Raw genomic sequence first — 23,317 nt, 5'->3', positions numbered from 1 at the left:
GGCTTCACTGCAGAGTTCTACCAAATGTTCAGAGAAGAGTTAAAACTACTACTACTAAGGTATTTCAGAGCATAGTTAAGGACGGAAGACTACCAAACTCATTCTATGAAGCCACCGTATCCCTAATACCAAAACCAGGTAAAGACACCACAAGAAAAGAATATTATAGACCTATATCACTCATAAGGAAACCCTGGTGGCATAGTGGTTAAGTGCTACGGCTGCTAACCAAAGGGTCGGCAGTTCAAATCCGTCAAGTGCTCCTTGGAAACTCTGTGGGGCGGTTCTACTCTGTCCTCCAGGGTCGCTATGAGTCGGAATCAACTCGACGGCACTGGGTTTTGGGCTTTATCGCTCATAAGTATAGATACAAAAATCCTCAACAAATTCTAGCCAATAGAATTCAACAATATATCAAAAAAATAATTCACCATGACCAAGTGGGATTCATACCAGGTATGCAGGGATAGCTCAACACTAGAAAAACAATTAATGTAATCCACAACATAAATAAAACAAAAGACAAGAATCACATGATTTTATCAATTGATGCAGAAAAGGCATTTGATAAAGTTCAACACTCCTACATGATAAAAACTCTCAGCAAGATAGGAACAGAAGGAAAATTCCTGAACATAATAAAGGGTATTTCTACAAAGCCAACACCCAACATTGCACTAAATGGAGAGAGCCTGAAACCATTCCCATTGTGATGGGGAACCAGACAAGTATGCCCTTTATCACCACTGTTATTCAACATTGTGCTGAAGTCCTAGCCAGAGCAATTACACTAGATAAAGAAATAAAGGGCATCCAGATTGGCAAGGAAGAAGTAAAAGTATCTCTACTTGCAGATGACATGATCTTATACACAGAAAACCCTAAGGAATAATCCTCAAGAAAGCTACTGAAACTAATAAAGAGTTCAGCAGAGCATCAGGATACAAGATAAACATATAAAAATCAGTTGGATTCCTCTACACCAACAAAAAGAATACCAAAGAGGAGATCAACGCCATTTACAGTAGCCCCCAAGAAGATAAAATACTTAGGAATAAATCTTACCAGAGATGTAAAAGACTTAGACAAAGAAAACTACAGTACACTTCTGCAAGAAACGAAAAGGGACTTACATAAGTGGAAGAACATACCTTGCTCGGGGATAGGAAGAATTAACATTATGAAAATGTCCATTCTACCAAACGCGATCTATACATTTAATGCAATTCCGATCCAAATCGCAAGGACACTCTTTAATGAGATGGAGAAACAAATCACTAACTTCATATGGAAGGGAAAGAGACCCCGGATAAATAAGGCATTACTGAAAAAGAAGAACAAAGTGGGAGGCCTTACTTTACCTGATTTTAGAACCTATTATACCACCACAGTAGTCAAAACTGCCTGGTACTGGTATACCAATAGATACATAGACCAATGGAACAGCATTGAGAATCCAGACACAAATCCACCCACGTATGAGCAGTTGATATTTGACAAAGGCCCCAAGGCAGTTAAATGGGGAAAAGACAGTGTTTTCAACAAATGGTGCTGGCATAACCGGATATCCATCTGCAAAAAAATGAAACAAGACCCATACCTCACTCCATGCACAAAAATTAACTCAAAATGGATCAAAGACCTAAATATAAAATCTAAAACGATAAAGATCATGGAAGAAAAAATAGGGACAACATTAGGAACACTAACGCATGGCATAAACAGTATACAAAACATTACTAACAACGCAGAAGAAAAACTAGATAACTGGGAGCTCCTAAAAATCAAACACCTACGCTCATCCAAAGACTTCGCCAAAAGAGTAAAAAGAATACCTACAAACTGGAAAAAGTTTTCAACTATGACATTTCCAATCAGCGCCTGATCTCTAAAGTCTACATGATACTGCAAAAACTCAACTACAAAAAGACAAATAACCCAATTAAAAAATGGGCAAAAGATATGAACAGACACTTCACTAAAGAAGACATTCAGGTAAGTAACAGATACATGAGGAAATGCTCACAATCGTTAGCCATTAGACAAATGCTCATCAAAACTACAATGAGATTCCATTTCACTCCAACAATGCTGGCATTAATCCAAAAAACACAAAATAATAAATGTTGGAGAGGTTTTGGAGAGACTGGAACACTTATATACTGCTGGTGGGAATGTAAAGTGGTACAACCACTTTGGAAATTGATTTGGCGCTTCCTTAAAAAGCTAGAAATACAACTACTATACAATCCAGCAATCCCACTCCTTGGAATATATCCTAAATAAGAGCCTTTACACGAATAGATATATGCACACCCATGTTCACTGCAGCACTGTTTATAACAGCAAAAAGATGGAAGCAACCAAGGTGGCCATCAATGGATAAATAAATTATGGTATAGTAACACAATGAATACTACACATTAATAAAGAACAGTAATGAATCTGTGAAACATTTCATAACATGGAGGAATCTGCAAGGCATTATGCTGAGTGAAATTAGTCAGTTGCAAAAGGATGAATATTGTATAAGACCACTATTATAAGAACTTGAGAAATAGTTTAAATGGAGAAGAAAATATTCTTACATTGTTATGAGAGGAGGGATGGAGGAAGGAAGGGAGGGAAAGGGGTATTCACTAATTAGATAGTAGATAAGAACTACTTTAAGTGAAGGGAAAGACAACACACAATACAGGGGAGGTCAGCACAACTGGACTAAACCAAAAGCAAAGCAGTTTCCTGAATAAACTGAAAGCTTCAAAGGCCAGCGTAGCAGCGGCCGGGGTTTGGGGACCATGGCTTCAGGGGATGTTTAAGTTAACTGGCATAATAAAATCTATTAAGAAAACATTCTGCATCCCACTTTGGAGAGTGGCGTGTGGGGTCTTAAACGGTAGCAAGGGGCCATCTAAGATGCATCAACTGTTCTCAACCCACCCGGACCAAAGGAGAATGAAGAACACCAAGGACACAAGGTTATTACGAGGGCACAAGACAGAAAGGGCCACATAAGCCAGAAACTACATCATCCTGAGACCAGAAGAACTAAATGGTGTCTGGCTACAACCGATGACTGGCCTAAGAGGGAACACAACAGAGAACCCCTGAGGAAGCAGGAAAGCAGTGGGATGTAGACCCTAAATTCTCATAGAAAGACCAGACTTAATGGTCTGACTGAGACTAGAAGGACCCTGGTGGTCATGGTCCCCAGACCTTCTGTTAGCCCAGGACAGGAATCATTCCCAATGCCAAATCTTCAGACAGGGATTGGACTGGACAATGAGGTAGAAAAAGATGCTGGTGAAGAATGAGCTTCTTGGGTCAAGTAGACACTTGAGACTACATTGGCATCTCCTATCTGGAGGGGAGATGAGAGGGCAGAGGGGGTTAGAAGCTGGCGGAATGGACACGAAAAGAGAGAGTGGAGGGAAGGAACAGGCTGTCTCATTAGGGGGAGAGCAATTAGGACTATCTAGCAAGGTGTATATAAATTTTTGTATGAGAGACTGACTTGATCTGTAAACTTTCACTTAAAGCACAGTAAAAATCAAAAAAAATAAAATAAAGGACTATGGCTTTTCCTTCAGATATTCTGAATGCAGTCACTATCCAAAGATGGAACAGTGACTATTTAATGGTTGGATAATCTTTATAGTCAAGTAAAAGTGATCCATAGGTCTGAAGCTGTCTATAACATCCCTTCCAAGTAATGTCAATGCTCAAACTTGAATAACTTAGTGACAAAAGACTCACTACATCTATCTAAACATTTGTCACCTTTGAAAAGCTGTAAAACAACAACAAAAAAAAGTTCCTTCTTAGGAATTATACAGACTTATCTCGTTTTATTGCACTTTGCTTCACTGTGCTTCGCAGATATTGGGTTTTTTTAAAATTGAAGGTTTGTGGTATCCCTGTGTCGAGCAAGTCTGTCGGCACCGTTTTTCCAACAGCATGTGCCCACTTCGTTATCTCTCACATTTTGGTAATTACGCAATATTTCAAACTCTTTATTATTATATATGGTGATCTGTGATCAGTGATCTTTGATGTTACTACTATAATTGTTTTGGGGCACCACAAACCGCGAACTTAATAAGCGTTGTGTGTCTTCTGACTGCTCCACCTATCAGCCATTCCCCTGCCTCTCTCTCTTGGGACCTCCCTATTCCCTGAGACACAACAATATTGAAATTAGATCAATTAATAACCCTACAATGGTCTCTAAGTGTTCAAATGAAAGAAGAGTTTCAAGTCTCTCACTTTAAATCAAAAGCTAGAAATGATTAAGCTTAGTGAGGAAGGCATGTTGAAAGCTGAGACAGGCCGAAAGCTAAGCCTCTTGGACCAGTTAGCCAAGCTGTGAATGCAAAGGAAAAGTTTTTGAAGGAAATTGAAAGCGCTACTCCAGTGAACACATGAATAAGAAAGTGAAACTGCCTTATTGCTGATATGGAGAAAGTTTTAGTGGTCTGGTTAGAAGATCAAACCATCCACAATGTTCCCTTAGGCCAAAGCCTAATCCAGAGCAAGGCCCTAACTCTCTTCAATTCTATGAAGGCTGAGAGAGATAAGCAAGCTGCAGAAGAAATGTTTGAAGATAGCAGAGGTTGGTTCATGAGGTTTAAGGAAAGAAGCCGTCTTCGTAGCATAAAAGTGCCAGGTGAAGCAGCAAGTGCTGATGAAGAAGCTGCAGCAAGTTATCCAGGAGATCTAGCTGAGAGAATTGATGAAGGGGGCTGCGCTAGACAACAGATTTTCAATGTAGACAAAACCAACTTCTATTAAAAGAAGATGTCAACTAGGACTTTCATAGCTAGAGAGGAAAAGTCAATGCCTGGCTTCAAAGCTTCAAAGGACAGGCTGACTCTCTTGTTAGGGGCTAATACAGCTGGAGACTTTAAATTGAAGCCAGTGCTCATTTATCATTCCAAAAATCCTAGGGCCCTTAAGAATTCTGCTAAATGTACTTTGCCTGTGCCCTATAAGGAGCCGTTGTGGTGCAGTGGTTAAGAGCTCGGCTGCTAACCAACAGGTCAGCAGTTGGGAGCCACCAACTGCTCCTTGGGAACCCTATGGGGGCAGTTCTACTCTATCCTACAAGGTCACCATGAGTTGGAATCAATTCAACAGCAATGGGTTGTGCTCTATAAATGGAACAACAAAGCCTGGATGACAGCACATCTGTTTACAACATGGTTTAACTAATATTTTAAGCCCGCTGTTGAGACGTACTGCTCAGAAAAAAAAATTCCTTTCAAAACATTACTGCTTGCTCACTGACAATGCACCTGGTCACCCAAGAGCTCTGATGGAGACATACAAAGAGATTAATGTTGCTTTCATGCCTGCTAACACAACATTCATTCTGCAGCCCACGGATCAAGGAGTAATTTGAACTTTCAAGTCTTATTATTTAAGAAATACATTTTGTAAGGCTATAGCTGCCATAGATAGTGATTTCTCTGATGGATCTGGGCAAAGCAAATTGAAAACCTTCTAGGATTCACCATTCTAGATACTGTTAAGAACATTTGTGATTCATGCAAAGAGGTCCAAAACATCAATATTAACAGGAGTTTGGAAGAAACTGATTCCAACCCTCATGGATGACTTTGAGGAGTTGAAAACTTCAGTGGAGGCAGTAACTGCAGATATGGTGGAGATACCAAGAGACCTAGAATTACAAGCAGAGCCTGAAGATGTGACTGAATTGCTACAATCTCATGATAAAACTTTAATGGATGAGGAGTTGCTTCTTACGGAGGAGCAAAGAAAGTGGTTTCTTGAGATGCAATCTACTACTGGTGAAGATGCTGCAAACATTGTTGAAATGACAACAAAGGATTTAGGATATTACATAAACTTAGTTGATAAAGCAACAGCAAGGTTTGAGAGAACTGACTCCAATTTTGAAAGAATTTCTACTGTGAGTACAACGCTATCACCACCACAACCTTCAGCAACCACCATCCTGATCATTCAGCAGCCATCAATACTGAAGCAAGACCCTCCACCAGCAAAAGATTACAACTAGCTGAAGGCTCAGGGGATAGTTAACATTTTTTAGCAATAAAGTCATTTTTTAATTAAGGTACATACATTGTTGTTTTTAGACACTTAATAGACTACAGTATAGTGTAAACATAGCTTTTATATGCATTGGGAAACCAAAACATTCATCTGACTCACTGTATCGCAGTATTTGCTTTATTGCAGTGGTCTGGAACCGAATCCGCAATACCTGAGGTATGCCTGTACTCTATGAACAGACATTTCACCAAAGAGAACATTCAAATGGCCACCAAACACAAGAAAAGATGCTCAGCATCATAAGCCATCAGAGATGCAAACCAAAACCATAATGAGATGCCATTTCATTCCCACTAGGATGGTTAACAAAAAAATAATAAAAGAAAATAACAAATGTTGGCAAAGATGCAGAGAAATTGGAACCCTTATCCATTGATGGTGGGAATTCAAGCAGAGATTCAAACAGAGACATGCACGCCAATGTTCACTGCAGCACTATTCACAATGGCCAAAAGGTGGGAACAACCTAAATGCTCATCAACAAATGAATAAACAAAATATGGTATACACACATACAATGGAATTACTCAGCCAGTAGGAGAAATGAAGTCTTGATACATGCTACAATATGGATGGAGCTTAAAAACATTATGTTGAGTGAAATAAGTCAATCACAAAAGGACAAATATTGTATGACCTCACTTACATAAAAAGAACAGGCAAATGTATAGAGAACGAAGTTTATTAGTGGTTACCAGGGGTGGGATGGGGTGGCGGGGGTTGACAGTGATGGAAATATCACACTAAGGGTAGGGTTGCACAGTCAATTATTGGAAATGTTGTCAATAAATTGTGCACCTGTAAAAAGTTGAACTGGCAAAAGTTGTATGATGGATATGTTTACAAGAATGACCAAAAAAGAGTAACTGCTGAGACTGCTGCCATGGATTGAATTATGTCCCCCTTTTTCAAAATGTGTCTATCAATGGGGCTGGGCTATGATTCGCAGTATTGTGATTTTCCTGTATGTTGTAAATCCTGCCTCTGTGATGTTAATGAGGAAGGATGGGCTGCAGTTGTGTTAGTGAAGCAGGACTCAACCTATAGGATTGGACTGTGTCTTGAGGCAATCTCTTGAGATATAAAAGAAGCAGGCAGAGAGACAGGGGGACCTCATACCACCAAGAAAGCAGCACCAGGAGCAGAGTGCGTCCTTTGGACACGGGATCCCTGCACCTGAGAAGCTCCTCGGCCAGGGGAAGATTGAGGACAAGGACCTTCCTCCAGAGCCAACAGAGACAGAAAGCCTTCCCTTGGAGCTGACACCCTGAATTTGGACTTTTAGCCTACTTTACTGTGAGAAAATAAACTTCTCTTTGTTAAAGCCATCCACTTGCGGTATTTCTGTTACAGCAGCACTAGACGCCTAAAACAACTGCTTATGTACACCCAAAAACCTCATGGGATTTGGTTTCTTGATTTGGCAGTTTAGGATCATAGTTTCATGGGCCATCCCAGTTAACTGGCCTAGTAACACGTTTAGTGCCTATGTCCTACCTTCTAGTTTTATGTGAAGTGCCTAGGGTCTTAACAGTTGGCAAGCAGTCATTCAAGGTACAATAACTGGTCTCCATTCAATGGGAGCAACAGAGGAAGAAGGAGAGTCTGGAAGAGAATAAGGAAATGGAATGTGTGCATAATTGCCTCCATGAACAACTGCCTCCTTTCCAGGAGACAAGAACTTGATGGTGCCCAGCTACCATTACTGAACATTTTGATCAAAGAGTCCATAGAAGAATCCTGATGAAAAGGGGGGAAATGCAGAACATAATTTCAAATTCTCATGGACTCCAGACTTCCTGGAGTCACGGAGGCTAAATGAACTACTGCCTGAAATAAACTTTAAACCTTAAACCAAAAATATCCCCTGAAGTCTTCTTAAAACCAAACAATAGTTTAGCTGTAACTACTAAAAAACATCCGCCTTGAGCATTATACTCTTTTAAGATCTGTATGGGATCAAATGGACAACAGCAACGCCAAAGATAAGAACTTCAGGGAGCAGTGAATTTAGGTTAAAGGGGGAGGAACCACTCAGAAAAGGTGGGTGAGAATGGTTACACAACTCAAGGAATGTAATCAATGCCACTTAATGGCACAAGTAAGAACTGCTGAATTGGTGTATGTTTTGCCATGTATGGAAACCCTGGTAGCATAGTGGTTAAGAGCTACTACGACTGCTAACCAAAAGGTCAGCAGTTCGAATCACCAAGCACTCCCTGGAAACTCTATGGGGCAGTTCTACTGTCCTATAGTGTCACTATGAGTCGGAATTGACTCGTTGGCAATGGGTTTGGATTTGGTTTTGCTATGTATATTCTCAACAACGAAATAAATAAAATTACATATAGGACAAAAAAATTAACTTACAAACCCCAAATCAACCTTTTTTAACAGATCTTATAATGAATATATAATCATATGTGTATATACACACAAAGCAAACACCAACAATAAAAGTTTACATTCTATAGACCAGAAAGTACCCCAACTAATGCCAAATGATTCTTTCTATTCTTATGCCTAATACCTAATAGTATTCAATATGACATTTTTTAACAATTCACATGAGAATTCATTTTGCCCAGTCATCACGAGTTCGTAGCAAACAGGTATACAGAGTCATTATACCCATCTTCTAGAAATAGAAACCTCAGATCTGACCTAAGAAATAACAATCCAATTATAAGATGTCTGATGAAATCAAAATATTAAACAGTAATAGGACCAACTTTCAAATCAATGCAAAACTATCTGAGTGATTATCATACTAAATTAACACAAATATACAACTCTCAGCTCCCCTGTGTGCCTGCATTCATTCAGTTTCCAGTCTTTAAGGCTTACAGCTGAAATCAAAATTATGATCCAGAACAAAGTTCAACTGTTTCTTCTTTCTAGATCAAATCTTTAAAAAACTGACCCTAAAAATTCAAATGAACACTCATCTAGAATTTTGGTGCTAGATAGTCACCTTGGAAATTCCTAATTCCCAGTCCTTCATTTTAACAGGTTATGAAACTGGGGACCATAAAAATTAAGTGGCTTGACTAAAGTAGGCAGCAGGCACAGGTCTTTTGATTTCTAATTCATTGTTGTATATCACACAGTCTTCCAGTCAAACCAGCATTTTTAGCACCTGGGGTGTGGAAAAGGTGCCCTGGTAGCCCAGTCGTTAAATGATCGACTGCTAACCAAAAGGTCAGCAGTTCAAAACCACCAGCAGCTGCACAGGAGAAAGATGTGGCAGTCTACTTCCTTAGAGATTTACAACCTTAGAAACCCTATGGGGCACCTAGGAGTCAGAATCCACTGACAACAGTGGGTTTGGTTTTTTGTTTGTTTGAGGCTGTGGAAACAATACTAAAGCCTTTAACTATGTTGATGAAGCATGTGCTGACAGCTATCTTTCCACTTTAAAGCAACAGGTTCTCTAGGATGGAACCCCTATGGTCAACAGAGGAGATTTTTGAGAGAATATGTGAAGTGGCCATAGAACACTGCAAAATTCAGTCTAACCAAATCCAGTGATTCTAAAGTTTTTCTTTCTTCCCAAACATCCTCTAATCATTAGAGCCTCCATGCAAGAATAACTACACTGGACAAACTGAAAATATTGGGAGTTCATGGTGGGGCTTCAAGAAGATCCCCTATACTCTGTGAAATCATATACAAAACACACACAGCTACATTGATCCTCAAAGGGTTAATGAATCCGCAAAAATAAAGTACCATTGTTCTAGCCCACCAACAGTCAAATTTATAAACAAAGATTCTGCTATGAAATAAGTTAGTATCACACTAAGGGCTATACATTTTCCAATTAATCACGAATGCAAATTTGTCTCTTTTTCCTTCTCTGTAATAAAAAAAAAGAAAAAACTAAGTAATAAATCAGGAAGGTGAATGGCTCCTGAAAATACAAGATATTAAGTGGAGACTATGACTACTTTTATACACAATCAGATAACAAATTAGTTACTTAAATGAGTATTCATGGAGCCTGGTAATCAGTGACACCAATAAAACCAAAATACAGAAGCTAAAATTTGCCAATTATTCCAACTAAAAGTTCACAACATATAAAATTAAGCAACCACTATCTTAGGAAATCGACTCGACGGCAGTGGATTTTTGGTTTTGGTTTATCTTAGGAAAACACATACGAACACATTTGCGATTAAGACTTTTTTGCACACTGAAAAATTTGGTGAAGAATATTGAATATACCATGGACCGCCAGAAGAATGAACAAGTCTGTCTTGGAGGAAGTATAGCCAGAGTGCTACTTGTAACCACGGATGGCATGACTTTATCTCACATACTTCTGACATGTTATCAGGAGGGACCAGTCAGTCCCTGGAGAAGGACATCATGCTTGGTAAGGTAGAGGGTCAGTGAAAAAGAGGAAAGCCCTCAATGAGATGGATTGACACAGTGGCTTCAACTATGGGCTCAAGCATAACAACTGTGAGGATGGCGCAGGACCAGACAGTGGTTTGTTCTGTTGTACACAGGGTCACCATGAGTCGAAACCAACTCAACGGCACCTAACAACAGCAACAACATACCTTGTATAAGGAGCCCTAGTAGGACAGTGGTTGAAGTGCTCAGCTGCCAACCAAAAGTTGGCAGTTTGAACCCACCAGCTGCTCCATGGGAGAAAGATGTGGCAGTCTGCTCCTGTAAAGATTTACAGCCTTGGAAACCTTATGGGGCAGCTCCGTCCTATAGGGTTGCTATGAGAGAGAATAGGTTTTTGGTTTTTTATACCACGTATAAAAAGAAACTCGAAATCAAAATAACTTAGAAATCACCCAAACCAATCCCCTCACCAACATCTCGCTACTTGAATGTCAGAACTCTCAAACTCAAGACAGCTCAACATAAAAACTACTTATTTTCATATAATAAAAACGAAAATTAACAAAAACATTTTAACAATTTGTATACAGTATTCTCATTTGTGTGTAAAAAAAACCCAGAAATGCTTGTGTATGTGTTGAAATATGAAAACATACCCAATAAAGCTGTATCAGAGGCTACCTCTGGCAACAGGAACTAAGTAACTGGGAGACGGTGTGAAAGGAAAATTTTTTCACTGTAGCACCGTTTACATAACTTTTCAATTTTGTACTATACACAAGCATAATTATTCAAATGAATTGGAGGAAGGTATTTCAAAAGTCAAAGACAGGATTATGGCTGCAATTAGGATGGTGGCAGTGGGGATGGCGAGAAACAGATTTTTGAGGTTTATTTAAGCTGTAGAAATGATAAGATTTGATTACTGGGACTTGATAGGTTAAGAAAAGGAGTCAAGGTTTCTGGGATGTGTCATGGTAAGTGCCATTCACTAAGATAAGGAACATTAAAGATAATGATAAATTCAGTTTGCATATGTTCAGTTTAGGGTGCCTTCAAGATACTCAAGGAGTCAAGCAGGCAGTCAAGGTATACATATAAGTTGAAGACAGAGTGAGAAACAAAGGCCTAGAACAGGGCCTAGAAAACTCCAACATTTAAAGCCTAGGTAGAAGGAAATGAGCCTACAAAAGAGACTAAGATGTGGTCAGAGATAGGAAAGAAAGCCAAAGTACTGTGATGTTAGGCTGTTTCAAGAAATCTCAAATCTGCCTCCATCTCGCTCCTCATTTCTAAACCACAGTCTTAGTTTAAACTTAATTGTCTTTTCCAAGATGGTAACATTTACCTTGTACTGAGCACCTTCCATGCCAGGCCTAATGCCATGTACTTTACATGTATTTATTTCTAACACAATATGCAAGATTCTGCAGGGAATCTATTACTACTTCCATTTTACAGATGAGAAAACTGAGCCTCTGCAAGATGAAATAACTTTGCCATGATTAAAACATTTAATAAGTGGTAGAAGCAGAATTCTACTCCAAAATCCATGCATCACTATCTACCATCAATACTTCACAACTAGATTCCTCCCACCCCCACCTCTCCTCCTACCCGCTCCTGTATCCTTCTCACCTACTCGTCATGTCACTTCCCCTGATTAAAGAGCTGAATTCAACGATGCCCCAAAACTCCCTATTGCCTACAATGATGGGGCCCTTCACATATTCAGTTACCCCCTCCCAATCCCAGAGACATCCTACCCTCTACCCACACCAGACTACTCACAATTCCTCAACCACCATTTAACTTCATACTCTCTGCCCTCTTCTTCCTCTTGCTATTTCTGATAAACTTCTCATGTTTCATTATCAAGACCAAATGCTGTATCTTTGTGCATTTTCCCTTACCACTTCTCCAGTCAAAATTAACTGCTCCCAAATGCTGATAATTGTTGAAGATGGGAGTTCATTAAACTATCATCAATACCTGTGTATATTTTAAATTATCCATAATAAATTGTTGTAAATGTTTTAATTGCACCATCAACTGAGCATTCATAGCACTTTGCATATACCTTTCTTACTGTACTTAACTACATCATATAATCACTCAATCTGTCTGTCTCTCCCCAGACTGCAAGGCAGAGGCCATATCTTAATGTTGTCCCGGGACCTGGCACAATTCCTAACCCACCTAAGTTCAAAAATGTTTCATGAATCAACCAAAGCAAAAGCTTTTCTAGTTCTCATTCTGATACTTAAAATTCAAAAACTTAAAGCATTTATTTTAACTACTGTATCTTGGAAACAAATTTTCCCTAAATATATAAACTATCCAGACAGACTCACACAACTAAGATTCATAAAATTCTCAGAGAAATTAGCTCTTTTCTCACTGGCAGAATCCTACCACAATATCAAAATACAAACTCCCATCACATAGCTCAACAGCTAAATATCTGCTTTCTTCTCATTTCCCAAGCAACTAATTCTCAATTTCCATCAAGGTAAAAAAACAAGGTCAGTGGATACTTGATAATAAATTATTTTTACCTGTAATAATGGCAATGCGGCTATGTTTCAAATGTGTCTTTATCATTCACAGAAAACTGAAATATTTATGAATTAAATGATGTGACTGATGTCTGAGATTTGCTTTGAAATAATGGAAGGGCAAGACATAGATAAAACAAGACTGGCTATGAGCTGAAAATTGTTAAAGCTGATGGTGGTTGATTGGTTTACTGTCTCGACTTTTGAAAATACGATAAATTTTCACTAATAAACTTTTTTTAAAAAGAGAAGGATCTATGGACATAATGTAATACATCTACAGTCTGAAAGCAACCCTTTGTTTAAAATTATTTCTTCCATTGTTCTAAATTAAAATGAGTTAGACGACCTTATATAATACCCTTAACTATACAAGTCCAACCTCCTCCCTGAGAATAAACTTAGTAGCAGCATCTTTATTTATTCTAACACAGACAAAATTACAAAAAGAATATAACTCCAGTTAGCAACTTCTTCACAACACAATGACACCAATAGTTTAAGCAATGTAGAAGAAAAGACAACAGAAAAAAAGGAGGAAAGGGGTAAGAGAAAAAAATTAAAGCTTATATAACAAAGTGGCAAATAGCCCACAAATTGGCTCAGATATCTAAAGATGCCTCAATAAGGGAATACTCCTACCTTTCCAGGTTTTAGATCTTAATTAGATCCTAAAGGTCAACCCATGCCAAATCGGGCCCCAAAGTGATGTGACCAATGAAATAGATGCTAAAGATGAGAATGAACAATGAGTGCGGTGACTATCACAAAGCCACTTAAAACACAAGGAAATAGGACCTAATTGTGTACATCTCTACTTCATTCAGCCTATCCTCATTCAAAGACCACCAAATTCAGAAGTACCCCAAGTCAACAATAAAGCCTTCACACCAGGGCTCCAAACCTGTTTGAACCCCTGCTGAGAATTTTGCTTTTCCGCCCCAGATATACTGAAACTGAATTTACTTCTTAACAAGATTGCTAAAATAGTCCGATTCAGTATATCTACGGTAGAAATGCAAATTCTCAGCAGATCTTGTTAAAATGTAGATTCTGATTCAGTGTATCTGGGGTGGAAATGCAAATTCTCAGCAGGGATTTGAATCCGAAGGAACCAGTTCAGAGCCCTGCTTTACACATCTCTTCTAACTACGTCTGATAGTGGTTTGAAAACCATCTTTAGTCAACCAAAATATAATATTCTGATGTACTCAAAGTCAGGGTACTTACTGTATTATTTTTAATGTCCATGGTAAAATAAATAAAACAGTACAAAATCCATAAAGTGAAAAGATTAAAATCTCCTTCTCTCCCCCTCATCCCAGAGGTATTTGTATTCCAAGATGACTATTATTAAGTACCTCTTGAGTATCTATCCAAAACTGCCACAGACTTCATTAAATTGACCCATGAACACTCATTCAAGGATCCCAAGTTAAGAAACCATTACAAGGATAAGTATTACTAAAAACGTGATTAGGGAAGGACAAAACACAGCAGCTCATCCTTTGCACATCTGCTAAAAGCTAGAATCTCATTTTTAAATCATGTTTTCCTAAACAAAATTAAAAATGGCATGCTAATACCTACATCAAGAAACACCACCTCCAGGAAACACAATCGAGAAACAATTCCCATACCATTAATAAGAGCCGTTCTAACTTTTAACTTGTTAAACTGTCCTTTATCATCAATTTCAGAGTACTTCACATTTTTCTTCTGCCACTGATGTTGCTGTGTTAGTCATCCTTAAACTTACCTCACGCTTCTTAGGGAAATGTAAGCTCAATGCAAGCAAGGGATCTATCTTATCTTCATATCCCCTGCACAAAAGACTTGCACTTCATGCACATTCAAATATTTGTTGCTCAGTTTCTACGTGACGCTCCAGGTAACTACATAAAACTGTCAATTATGCATTCATTAAATAAACTCCATTAATTAACTAGGCTGCAAATACATACATGTGGGTCCTATATAGCCTAACCACCATTTCAATTCTTAGACAATCTGGTGGTGTTTTCTTAACATACATTAGCTCTCTGAATACCACATTTCAAAAATATTAATAATGCAGTGTTATCAGCCATCAACATCAATGCCAAAGAGCTCAAAGCAGCACAATGAATTTCAACTAACAATAAACTTAAAAATCCTTTCAAATCTGTAAAATAATACTGGTATGGTATAAACACACTAAAAGTTGTACAATCTAAGAAAATTATTTTTTATGCTGTAGTTGGCCAAGCAACTAACCTTCACTTGGTAAGTGCATGGCCCATCGCTACACTTACCACCTAAGTCACAAAATTGATCTCTCGGGAGGCTTTTCTCAACAACCTATATTTAGAGGTGGCAGTCAAATGCTCCCTGTTGTTGTTGTTAGGTGCCATTGAGTTGGCTCCAACTCATAGTGACCCTAAGTAAAACAGAAGGAACACTGCCAGGTTCTGTGCCATTCTCACAATCGTTGCTATGTTTGAGCCCATTGTTGCAGCCATCTCCTTGAGGGTCTTCTTTTTGCTGACCCTCTACCAACTACGATGTCCTTCTCCAGGGACTGGTCCCTCCTAATATGTCCAAAGTACGTGAGACAAAGTCTCACTATCCTTGCTTCTAAGGAGTATTCTGGTTGTACTTCTTCCAAGACAGATGTGTTTGTTCTTCTGGTAGTCCATACTATATTAAATATTCTTTGCCAACAGCAAAACTCAAAGACATCAATTCTTCTTCGGTCTTCCTTATTCACTATCCAGCTTCACATGCATATGAGGCAATTAAAAATACCATGGCTTAGGTCAGGCGTACCTCAGTCCTCAAGGAGACATCTTTGTTTTTTAACAATTTGAGGAGGTCTTTTCATAAATTATTATTTATATTTTTTGCAGCAGATTTGCCCAATGCAATATGTCCTTTGATGTCTTGACTGCTGCTCCCAAGGTCGTTGATTGTGGATCCAAGTAAAATGAAATCCTTGACAACTTAAATATTTTCTCCATTTATAATGATGTCAGGGAGCCCTGGTGGTATAGTGGCTAAGCGCTCAGCTGCTAACAGAAAGGTCGGCAGTTGGAACCCAACAACCACTCCACGGGAGAAAGATGTGGCAGTCTGCTTCCATAAAGATTTCCAGCCTTTGAAACCCTATGGGGCAGTTCTACTCTGTCCTACAGGGTCACGGTGAGTCAGTATCAACTCAAGGACAGTGGGTTTGGTTTTCTGGTATCATGATGTTGCTTACTTGTCCAGTTGTGAGGATTTTTATTTTCTTTATGTTGAGGTGTAATCCATATTGAAGGCTGTGGTCTTTGGTCTTCAGCAGTGAGTGCTTCAAGTCCTCTTCACATTCAGCAAGCAAGGCTGTGTCACCTGTGTATCGCAGGTTGTTAAAGAGTCTTCTTCCGATCCTGATGCCATGATCTTCTTCATATAGTCCAGTTTCTCAGATTATTTGCTCAGCATACAGATCAAATAAGTATGGTAAAAGGACACAACCCTGATGCATACCTTTCCTGACTTTAAACCATGCAGTATCCCCTTGTTCTATTCTAATGACTGCCTCTGAATCCGTATACAGATTCCTCATGAGCACAATTAAGTGTTCTGGAATCCCATTCTTCCCAACGTTATCCATAATTTGTTATGATCCACACAGTCAAATGTGCCTTTGCGTAGTCGATAAGCACAGGCAAACACGTTCCCGGTATTCTCTGCTTTCATTCAAGATCCACCTGGCATCAGCTATAATATTCCTCATTCCATGTCCTCTTCTGAATCCGGCCTGAATTTCTGGCAGCTCCCTGTTGATGCAGTGCTGCAACCGTTTTTGAATTATCTTCAGGAAAATTTTATTTGCATGCGATATTAATGACATTGTCCGATAATTTCCACATTCCGTTGGACCACCCTTCTTTGGAATGGGCACAAATATGGATCTCTTTCAGTCGATTGACCAGGTAGCTGTCTTCCAAATTTCTCGGCACAGAAGAGTGAGCACGTCCTGCCTTGTATCTGTTGAAACATCTCAATTGGTATTCCATCAACTCCTGGAAGTTTGTTTTTTGCCAATGCCTTCAGTGCAGCTTGGACTACTTTCTTCAGTACTATCAGTTCTTGATCATATGCTACCTCTTGAAATGGCTGAACACTGACCAATCCTTTTTGGCATAGTAACTCTGTGTATTCATTCCATCTTCTTTTGATGCTTCCAGCGGAATTCAATTTTTTGCCCACAGAAACTTTCAATATTTTAACTCGAGGCTTGAGTATTTTCTTTAGTTCTTTCAGCTTGAGAAATGCCAAGTATATTCTTCCCTTTTGGTTTTCTAACTCCAAGTCTTTGCACATTTCACTCTAATACTTTGTCCTCTTGAGCAGCCCTCTGAATTTGTATTTATTAGTCATTTTAATTTGTAATTGATTCTACAAAAAGAGCTACTCAGTAGGGGGTGGGGAACAGAACTTAAAAAGTACCTGTTTATATTCCTACAGTTCTAATTTGTGCCTAAATAATGCAAACATATTCTGTAATTTCTTACTGTATCTTTATTACCAGGAATATACCAAAGTTTTAGGAAAGTTACTATACTTTCCTGTGTAGTAACCGCATGAGACTTTGTCCAAGTAAGCAATAATGACTAATTATTCAGATGACAACATTCCAAACCAGAAACTAATTTTTAAAACACATCGAATTAAAGACCTAGTTTTTAAACACAATAAAAAACCCATTGCCTTCAATGTATCACATTATTTCTGTGGTCAATTTTTTAACTCAAACACTAACCTTCTTTAAAAAAACCCAAACCAAACCCATTGCCGTCGAGTAGATTCCGACTCATAGCAACCCTATAGGACAGAGTAGAACTGCCCCACAGAGCTTCCACGGGGCACCTGGTAGATTCGAACTGCCGACCTTTTGGTTAGCAGCCGTGGCTCTTAACCACTATGCCACCAGCCCTGGAAACAGTATATCCCTTTTTAAGTGCCAGCAAACAGAAAACACATAATATGAAAAAGTTTTAAACATCATCAACACTCAAATATAACTGTATAAAAAAGCCACCTCTAAAATTGACTTAATAATTTTCCCCCACCATTTACATGCAAACAACAGAAATTGAGGAAAATGTATGCTTTAATGGATCTTAAACTAACCCCATTAGCGAAAAAATTTTAAAATCCAACTCTTTTAATACTAATATCTTCTAGGAAAAAAGCACACACATTTTTAAATGATAAACAATCCACAACTTCTAAGTATTCTACATAATCTTTCTACTGGTATATACAGTTATCCAAAAAAAAGTTCCAATAAGAACAAACTTAAAATGGTATGAAAATACTTCAAAATAAATGACTGCTATGTATTTGAGTCCCTGATTTTTTTTTTTTTTTTTAAAAGGACATCATACTTGGCAAGGTAGAGGATCAGCAAAAAAAGAGGAATACCATGGACAAGACAGGCTGACACAGTGGCTGCAACAACGGGCTCAAACACAGCAATCACTGTGAAGATGGCGCTGGACTGGGCAGTGTTTCCTTTTGTTGTACATAGGGTCACTATGAGTCGGAACCCACTTGACAGCATCTAACAACCATCATGTATTTCATCAACAGTTCCCCTGATCCCCCAGCCCTCTAGCATATTATTACTATAATTATGCTTCACAGTATTACTATGTACTGTTTATACTATTTTATACTTTGACTCAAATCCGTACCCTAATGAAAACAAAACTAATCCAAATGGTTTTCAAAAGTACACTAAAAAAATCAGCATAATTTCTTTTTCACTTCTTAATTACTTCTCAGTAACTACACTAATTAAAAAATAAAGAGTCTTGAATACATTATCAAAAGATTATGGGTCAGCATTAGTTGAAAGAGCAAAGTGCTCAATATTCCCCTATATTTCAAGAACTCTGATGAAGCAACTACTAGTCATTTACATCCTCGTTTTAAAGATATTATTACAAAATAATATTCTATATTACAGATCTATTTTTCAATCCAAAAACCCCAAGCACAGTATATCAAATGGCAGTTCTACAAACAAAAATTCTTTCAATGACTCTAACATAAGTGAATCTTCGAAAACATTCAGAGACCAAGAGAAATCAGTGGTTTGGATAAAGTATGCTCATGCCTGGAAAAGGAATATATGTCTGGGTGTAAAAAAGATATTTATTAAATGTTTTAAACCCTCTAAAGCTTTCCAAAGTCGAGTTATATTTTTTTATGCAATAACATATATAGGAACAAGAATTTTTCTAAAACACATAGCAAATAGCTAACTTTCTGTCAGAAAAGAAAAAAGTTTTTATACAAAGTGAAGACTAAAATTGTCTTTTGCGGGGGGGGGGATGCGGAGGGTGGCATGACAAAAATCATAGCCCACAGGTAAGTAGCCTGAACATACATACCCTGGTAGAGAAAAGCCAAATCTTATTCTTAAGACTTTGAGAGAATAAGAATTCTGAAACCATCAGAGCTCAACATTCCACAAAAAAAAAAAACTGTTTCTCAGGACAGTAAAAAGATGGATAAAACTAAATAATTTAATAATTCCTATAGAAGGACTCCAGCTTATTCATTCTATCCAGAATCCAATGCAAACAGTAAAAACAGAGGTTATATAATGCCAAGCTTTACATTACACATTTCACTGGCATGTTCAGGCACACAAGGACGCAACCAAGAACTGCGTGAGGTTGCACATATACGCCAGAATGTTTTATTGCACTTGAACAGTTACTTTAATGTTAAGGCTAATAAGTCTTGATCTAAGCAGGTAGGACTTCATTAGCATTGAGTCCGAGTAATGAAGATTTTTTTTTTCTTTAGCTCAACAAATACTTAGTAGTTAATCAAATTATTCCATATTTTATGAAGCTATAATTCTTCCTCAAAACATAATGAAGCTTAGCCAGTTTCTCATTTTAAAATGGAACTCTATTCAAACGTTAAAAAAAGTAATGCATACCTTTAAAAAAAAAATTTGAAAATGCTCAGTTCCTTAAAATTTAAACTCAATAGTGCATAATAACTGCCGGCTTCAACGTTACAACCTGAAACCCAATGTTAAGCACCATCCACCGTGAAGTCATCTGAATATGTGCATTCTGAGACATGAAGTCAACTAGCATTTTACAAATTATCCACAAAAAAATCATATTCCATGTATTTCTTCATTATCATAACCAAAAGTAATAGATTTCGCCAAACTTTTCCAAATGATCTTTTTTTACCAACCCCACGTTAAAGCTTCAATAACCATTCAAAATAAAAGAATGCTTCTTAAAATTTAAATCTTTTGTTTAATCTTCTAAATGACAACTTTGACAGAAGTCAAGAATTTTTAAATAAAATTAAGTACTCGAAGAAGAATTTTTTCAAGACAGGTGCTTAAATCATTCCAGAGCTGGTCACTGTTCCTTTTTTCATCAATAATTTTTAAGGAAGCCAATTAATACCTACATAGTCAAAGTTTAATTCCTGTTTTCTGTATCGGTCAAAGGCTTGGCCTTACTGGAAAGGATTATCTCAGTTCAGTTTTGGGACCATTATTTGTAATCAAACCCCCTTATATTCAGTTACTTTTAAATACAAACAGAAATGTAATTACAGATACAAAGAATTAGCAGCTCCCCTAAACCAAACTACAAACAAAATTCAGGACAACAACAACAAAAAAAACAACCTAAGAATAAAATACTACACTTCAGTCATTTCAAACTTCCTACTCAAATTTCAACAATGAAGCTAGGTGTCAAATGCAAAGCTGCTGATTTCAGCTAGAAAGAAAATATCTAATGGTTGCAACACCTATGGCACACACTCCAAGTTCCATGGTCCCAATTAAGAAGAAACCATACAAATACCATTTCAACCAGATTTTGGTCAGGAGATACAAACTGATGCAGACAGACTAAGACTCCCAGCCTTTGTTCAATAGCTTACGGATGGGTAACTAAATGTGCTACAGGTTGATAAGCATTTACACCAGGCTTATGAATGTTGCTTCCAAGCATGGAGGAGGCACAACAATTCTATTTCCAAATATTCTTGGATAATTTTTATTAAACACTATAGAACTACACACTCCGAAGCAGAGGCCTATTCATCCCTACTATTTATTTCCATGTTTACCTCTCCTCCCTCCCCCAAAACCCCCCCTTCACTTTCTCCTCCCACCCTGTCCCGCCATCTTGGGCCGATAGGAGCAGCCATTACTTAACTAAATGACAGTGCCAACAACTTTCCACACAATAAACAGAGACTACACCCCGAATCCTCCCGGTTTCCCCTGTCAGACACACAGGAAACAAGGCTCTAGAAAGAAAATACATTCACAAATAACTGCGGTATTTCTGTGGCAGCCAGATCCAAAAAGTAAACAAGCCACCTAACTTCAGGTAAAACACATACCAATCGAGATACATGTCAACAGCCCAATGCAAACTCTTCACCACCCTAAACTACCTGCAACTTCCCCCTTTTGGGAGCAGAGACATAATAAAGCCCAAAACGTTTGGGTAACAGCAGACATCATGAACAGCCTGCCTAAACGAAAAGAATAAAAAATCGTGAGAGGCAAATAAGTCAGAAATTTGGAAAAATCTGCTCACGTTCACGATCCCCTGACCCTAAGTAGGGACCTCGGAGATCAACGGCCTACCCCCAACAAGCCGTAAAATGTGTCGACCCAGTGGAGCCCGGCCCCAAAGCGCTGCCGCCTCGGTTTCCCAAGCTACACGAGAAGGCGATTTCGCAAGGGAGTGAGCGAGGTATCTGAGGTGGGGGGTAAGCAGAGGCAGGAAACAGTTTTCCGGAAGCCCCTCGGCCATCGTTCGCCGCCACAATGAGCGCCGGCGGGGCCGCGGAGCCCGAAGAGAGCTGGGCGCGGACCGGGGAGACCGCGTCCGTGCTCTGGCCCGCGCGGCTGCCTTACCTTGACCAGAAGGGCCTTCGTCCTGGCGCCATCTTCATGAAACCTCACGAATCCAAAGAGGCGGCTGTGGGGAGAGAGACATGCGGCTCGTTAATGCTCCAGGAACGCCACTGACCCGTCCCTTCCCGAGCCCGAGGCCCTAGCGGCGCCGGCGGCAGCAGCGGCGGCGAGGAAAGAGCCAAACCGAGGTGCCCGCCCCGCCGCCGCCGGAGGCAAGCCGCTCTCGGGCCTCCCGGAAGAGCGGCGCCAGCCCGACCAGAGCCTGCCGGGCGGGTGAAGGCGCCTCGTACCTGTCCAGCCCGCCGAGCGCCTCCCTCTCCTCGGCTGTCAGGCTGGGGGACGCCTCCTCGCTCTCGCCGCTCGCTTTTCCCGCCGCCATTTTCTTTTCCTCATCACCGAAAGCGGCGGCAGCAGCGGCGGCAGTAGCGAGCGACACTCCGCAGGATTTCATGGAAACGCAGTAAATTCACAACTCCAACGCCGACACCCCCCCCGAGCCAGGGCCCGCGAAGACGCCCCCAATCTCCACGCGGGACCGGCACACCAACTTTATCGCCGCCTCCTCCTCCGCCGCGGGTTGCGGCGACGAAAAATCCCAACGCGGCAGCGGCGGCGAAAGTGGCGGTGGCAGGGGCTGCAGAGCCCCCGGGTCGGCAAGCAGCGGCGGCTCAGCTGTAGGGTCACATCGCGGGGGCGGACGGGGGACAGCCACGGGCGAGGACGGCGGGAATGGCCGGAGTGCGCGGGGCTGAGGGGCACGGGGAGGGGATTCGTTGGAGACACAAACTTCCCCGGCACCAGCACAAAGTTGTTGTAATTGTGTCACTGAGCAAACCCCACGCCGCCGCCGTGACCCCCCCCTCCCCGCCCGGTTGGCGCCGCCAATCGGTGTGACCGGCTCACCTCACGTGATCTTTGTTGACTCACGTCAGCCGTGGCTCTACTCAACTTGCTAGCTGCTGAGGCCCCGGCCACCGAGGCCGCAACCGACAGGGGAGGGGTACGGGCGCCAACTCTGGCAGGTGGTTGGCTGCTAGTCGCGTCTGTCGGAAGAAGGGGTGTCACCGGGAGGAAGCAGTGGGTTAGGCTGTGCTAGTTAAATACACTCTGGCAGAGAATGGAGCGTCCGGGCCGTGTCACCTCGGGAGCCGCGGCGGGCTCGGGGGGGGGGGGGGGCGGGGGGAGGGGAGCAGTGGGGAAGGGCGAGGTCCAGCACCGCCCTACGAGGGCGGACGCTGGGCGAGGACGCCATGGACGACCTTTGCTTGCCCAGGAGTTCATTGCGGGGGAGGGGGGTTCCAGACTCCGGCTTCTGCCATCTGGCACTACGAGGGTCTCGAACCCT

General features: G+C 40.2%; 1 protein-coding gene across 26 annotated transcripts in view; it reads right to left on the bottom strand.

Moving 5' to 3' along the window:
• Positions 1-22,802, bottom strand: part of KDM6A (lysine demethylase 6A) — a 288,116-nt gene extending 265,314 nt beyond the window's left edge. For 13 of the 26 annotated variants that reach the window (XM_064278188.1, XM_064278186.1, XM_023557929.2 and 10 more), the window contains exons 1-2: positions 22,263-22,800; positions 21,973-22,036 (exon numbers count right to left, since the gene is read on the bottom strand). In XM_064278188.1, coding sequence (XP_064134258.1) covers positions 21,973-22,036; positions 22,263-22,423 — 225 coding nt within the window. In that variant the 5' untranslated portion in view covers positions 22,424-22,800. Of the gene's footprint in view, positions 1-21,972; positions 22,037-22,262 lie in introns of all 26 variants that reach the window. The other 13 variants (XM_064278184.1, XM_064278180.1, XM_064278175.1 and 10 more) reach the window with 3 other exon arrangements.
• Between the last annotated feature and the right edge of the window lie 515 nt (positions 22,803-23,317).

The sequence above is a fragment of the Loxodonta africana genome, chromosome X (assembly GCF_030014295.1).
Source record: "Loxodonta africana isolate mLoxAfr1 chromosome X, mLoxAfr1.hap2, whole genome shotgun sequence".
Lineage (NCBI taxonomy): Eukaryota > Metazoa > Chordata > Mammalia > Proboscidea > Elephantidae > Loxodonta > Loxodonta africana.
The sequence above is the reverse complement of the archived record's forward strand: the minus strand, read 5'-3'. Positions and strand labels throughout refer to the sequence as shown.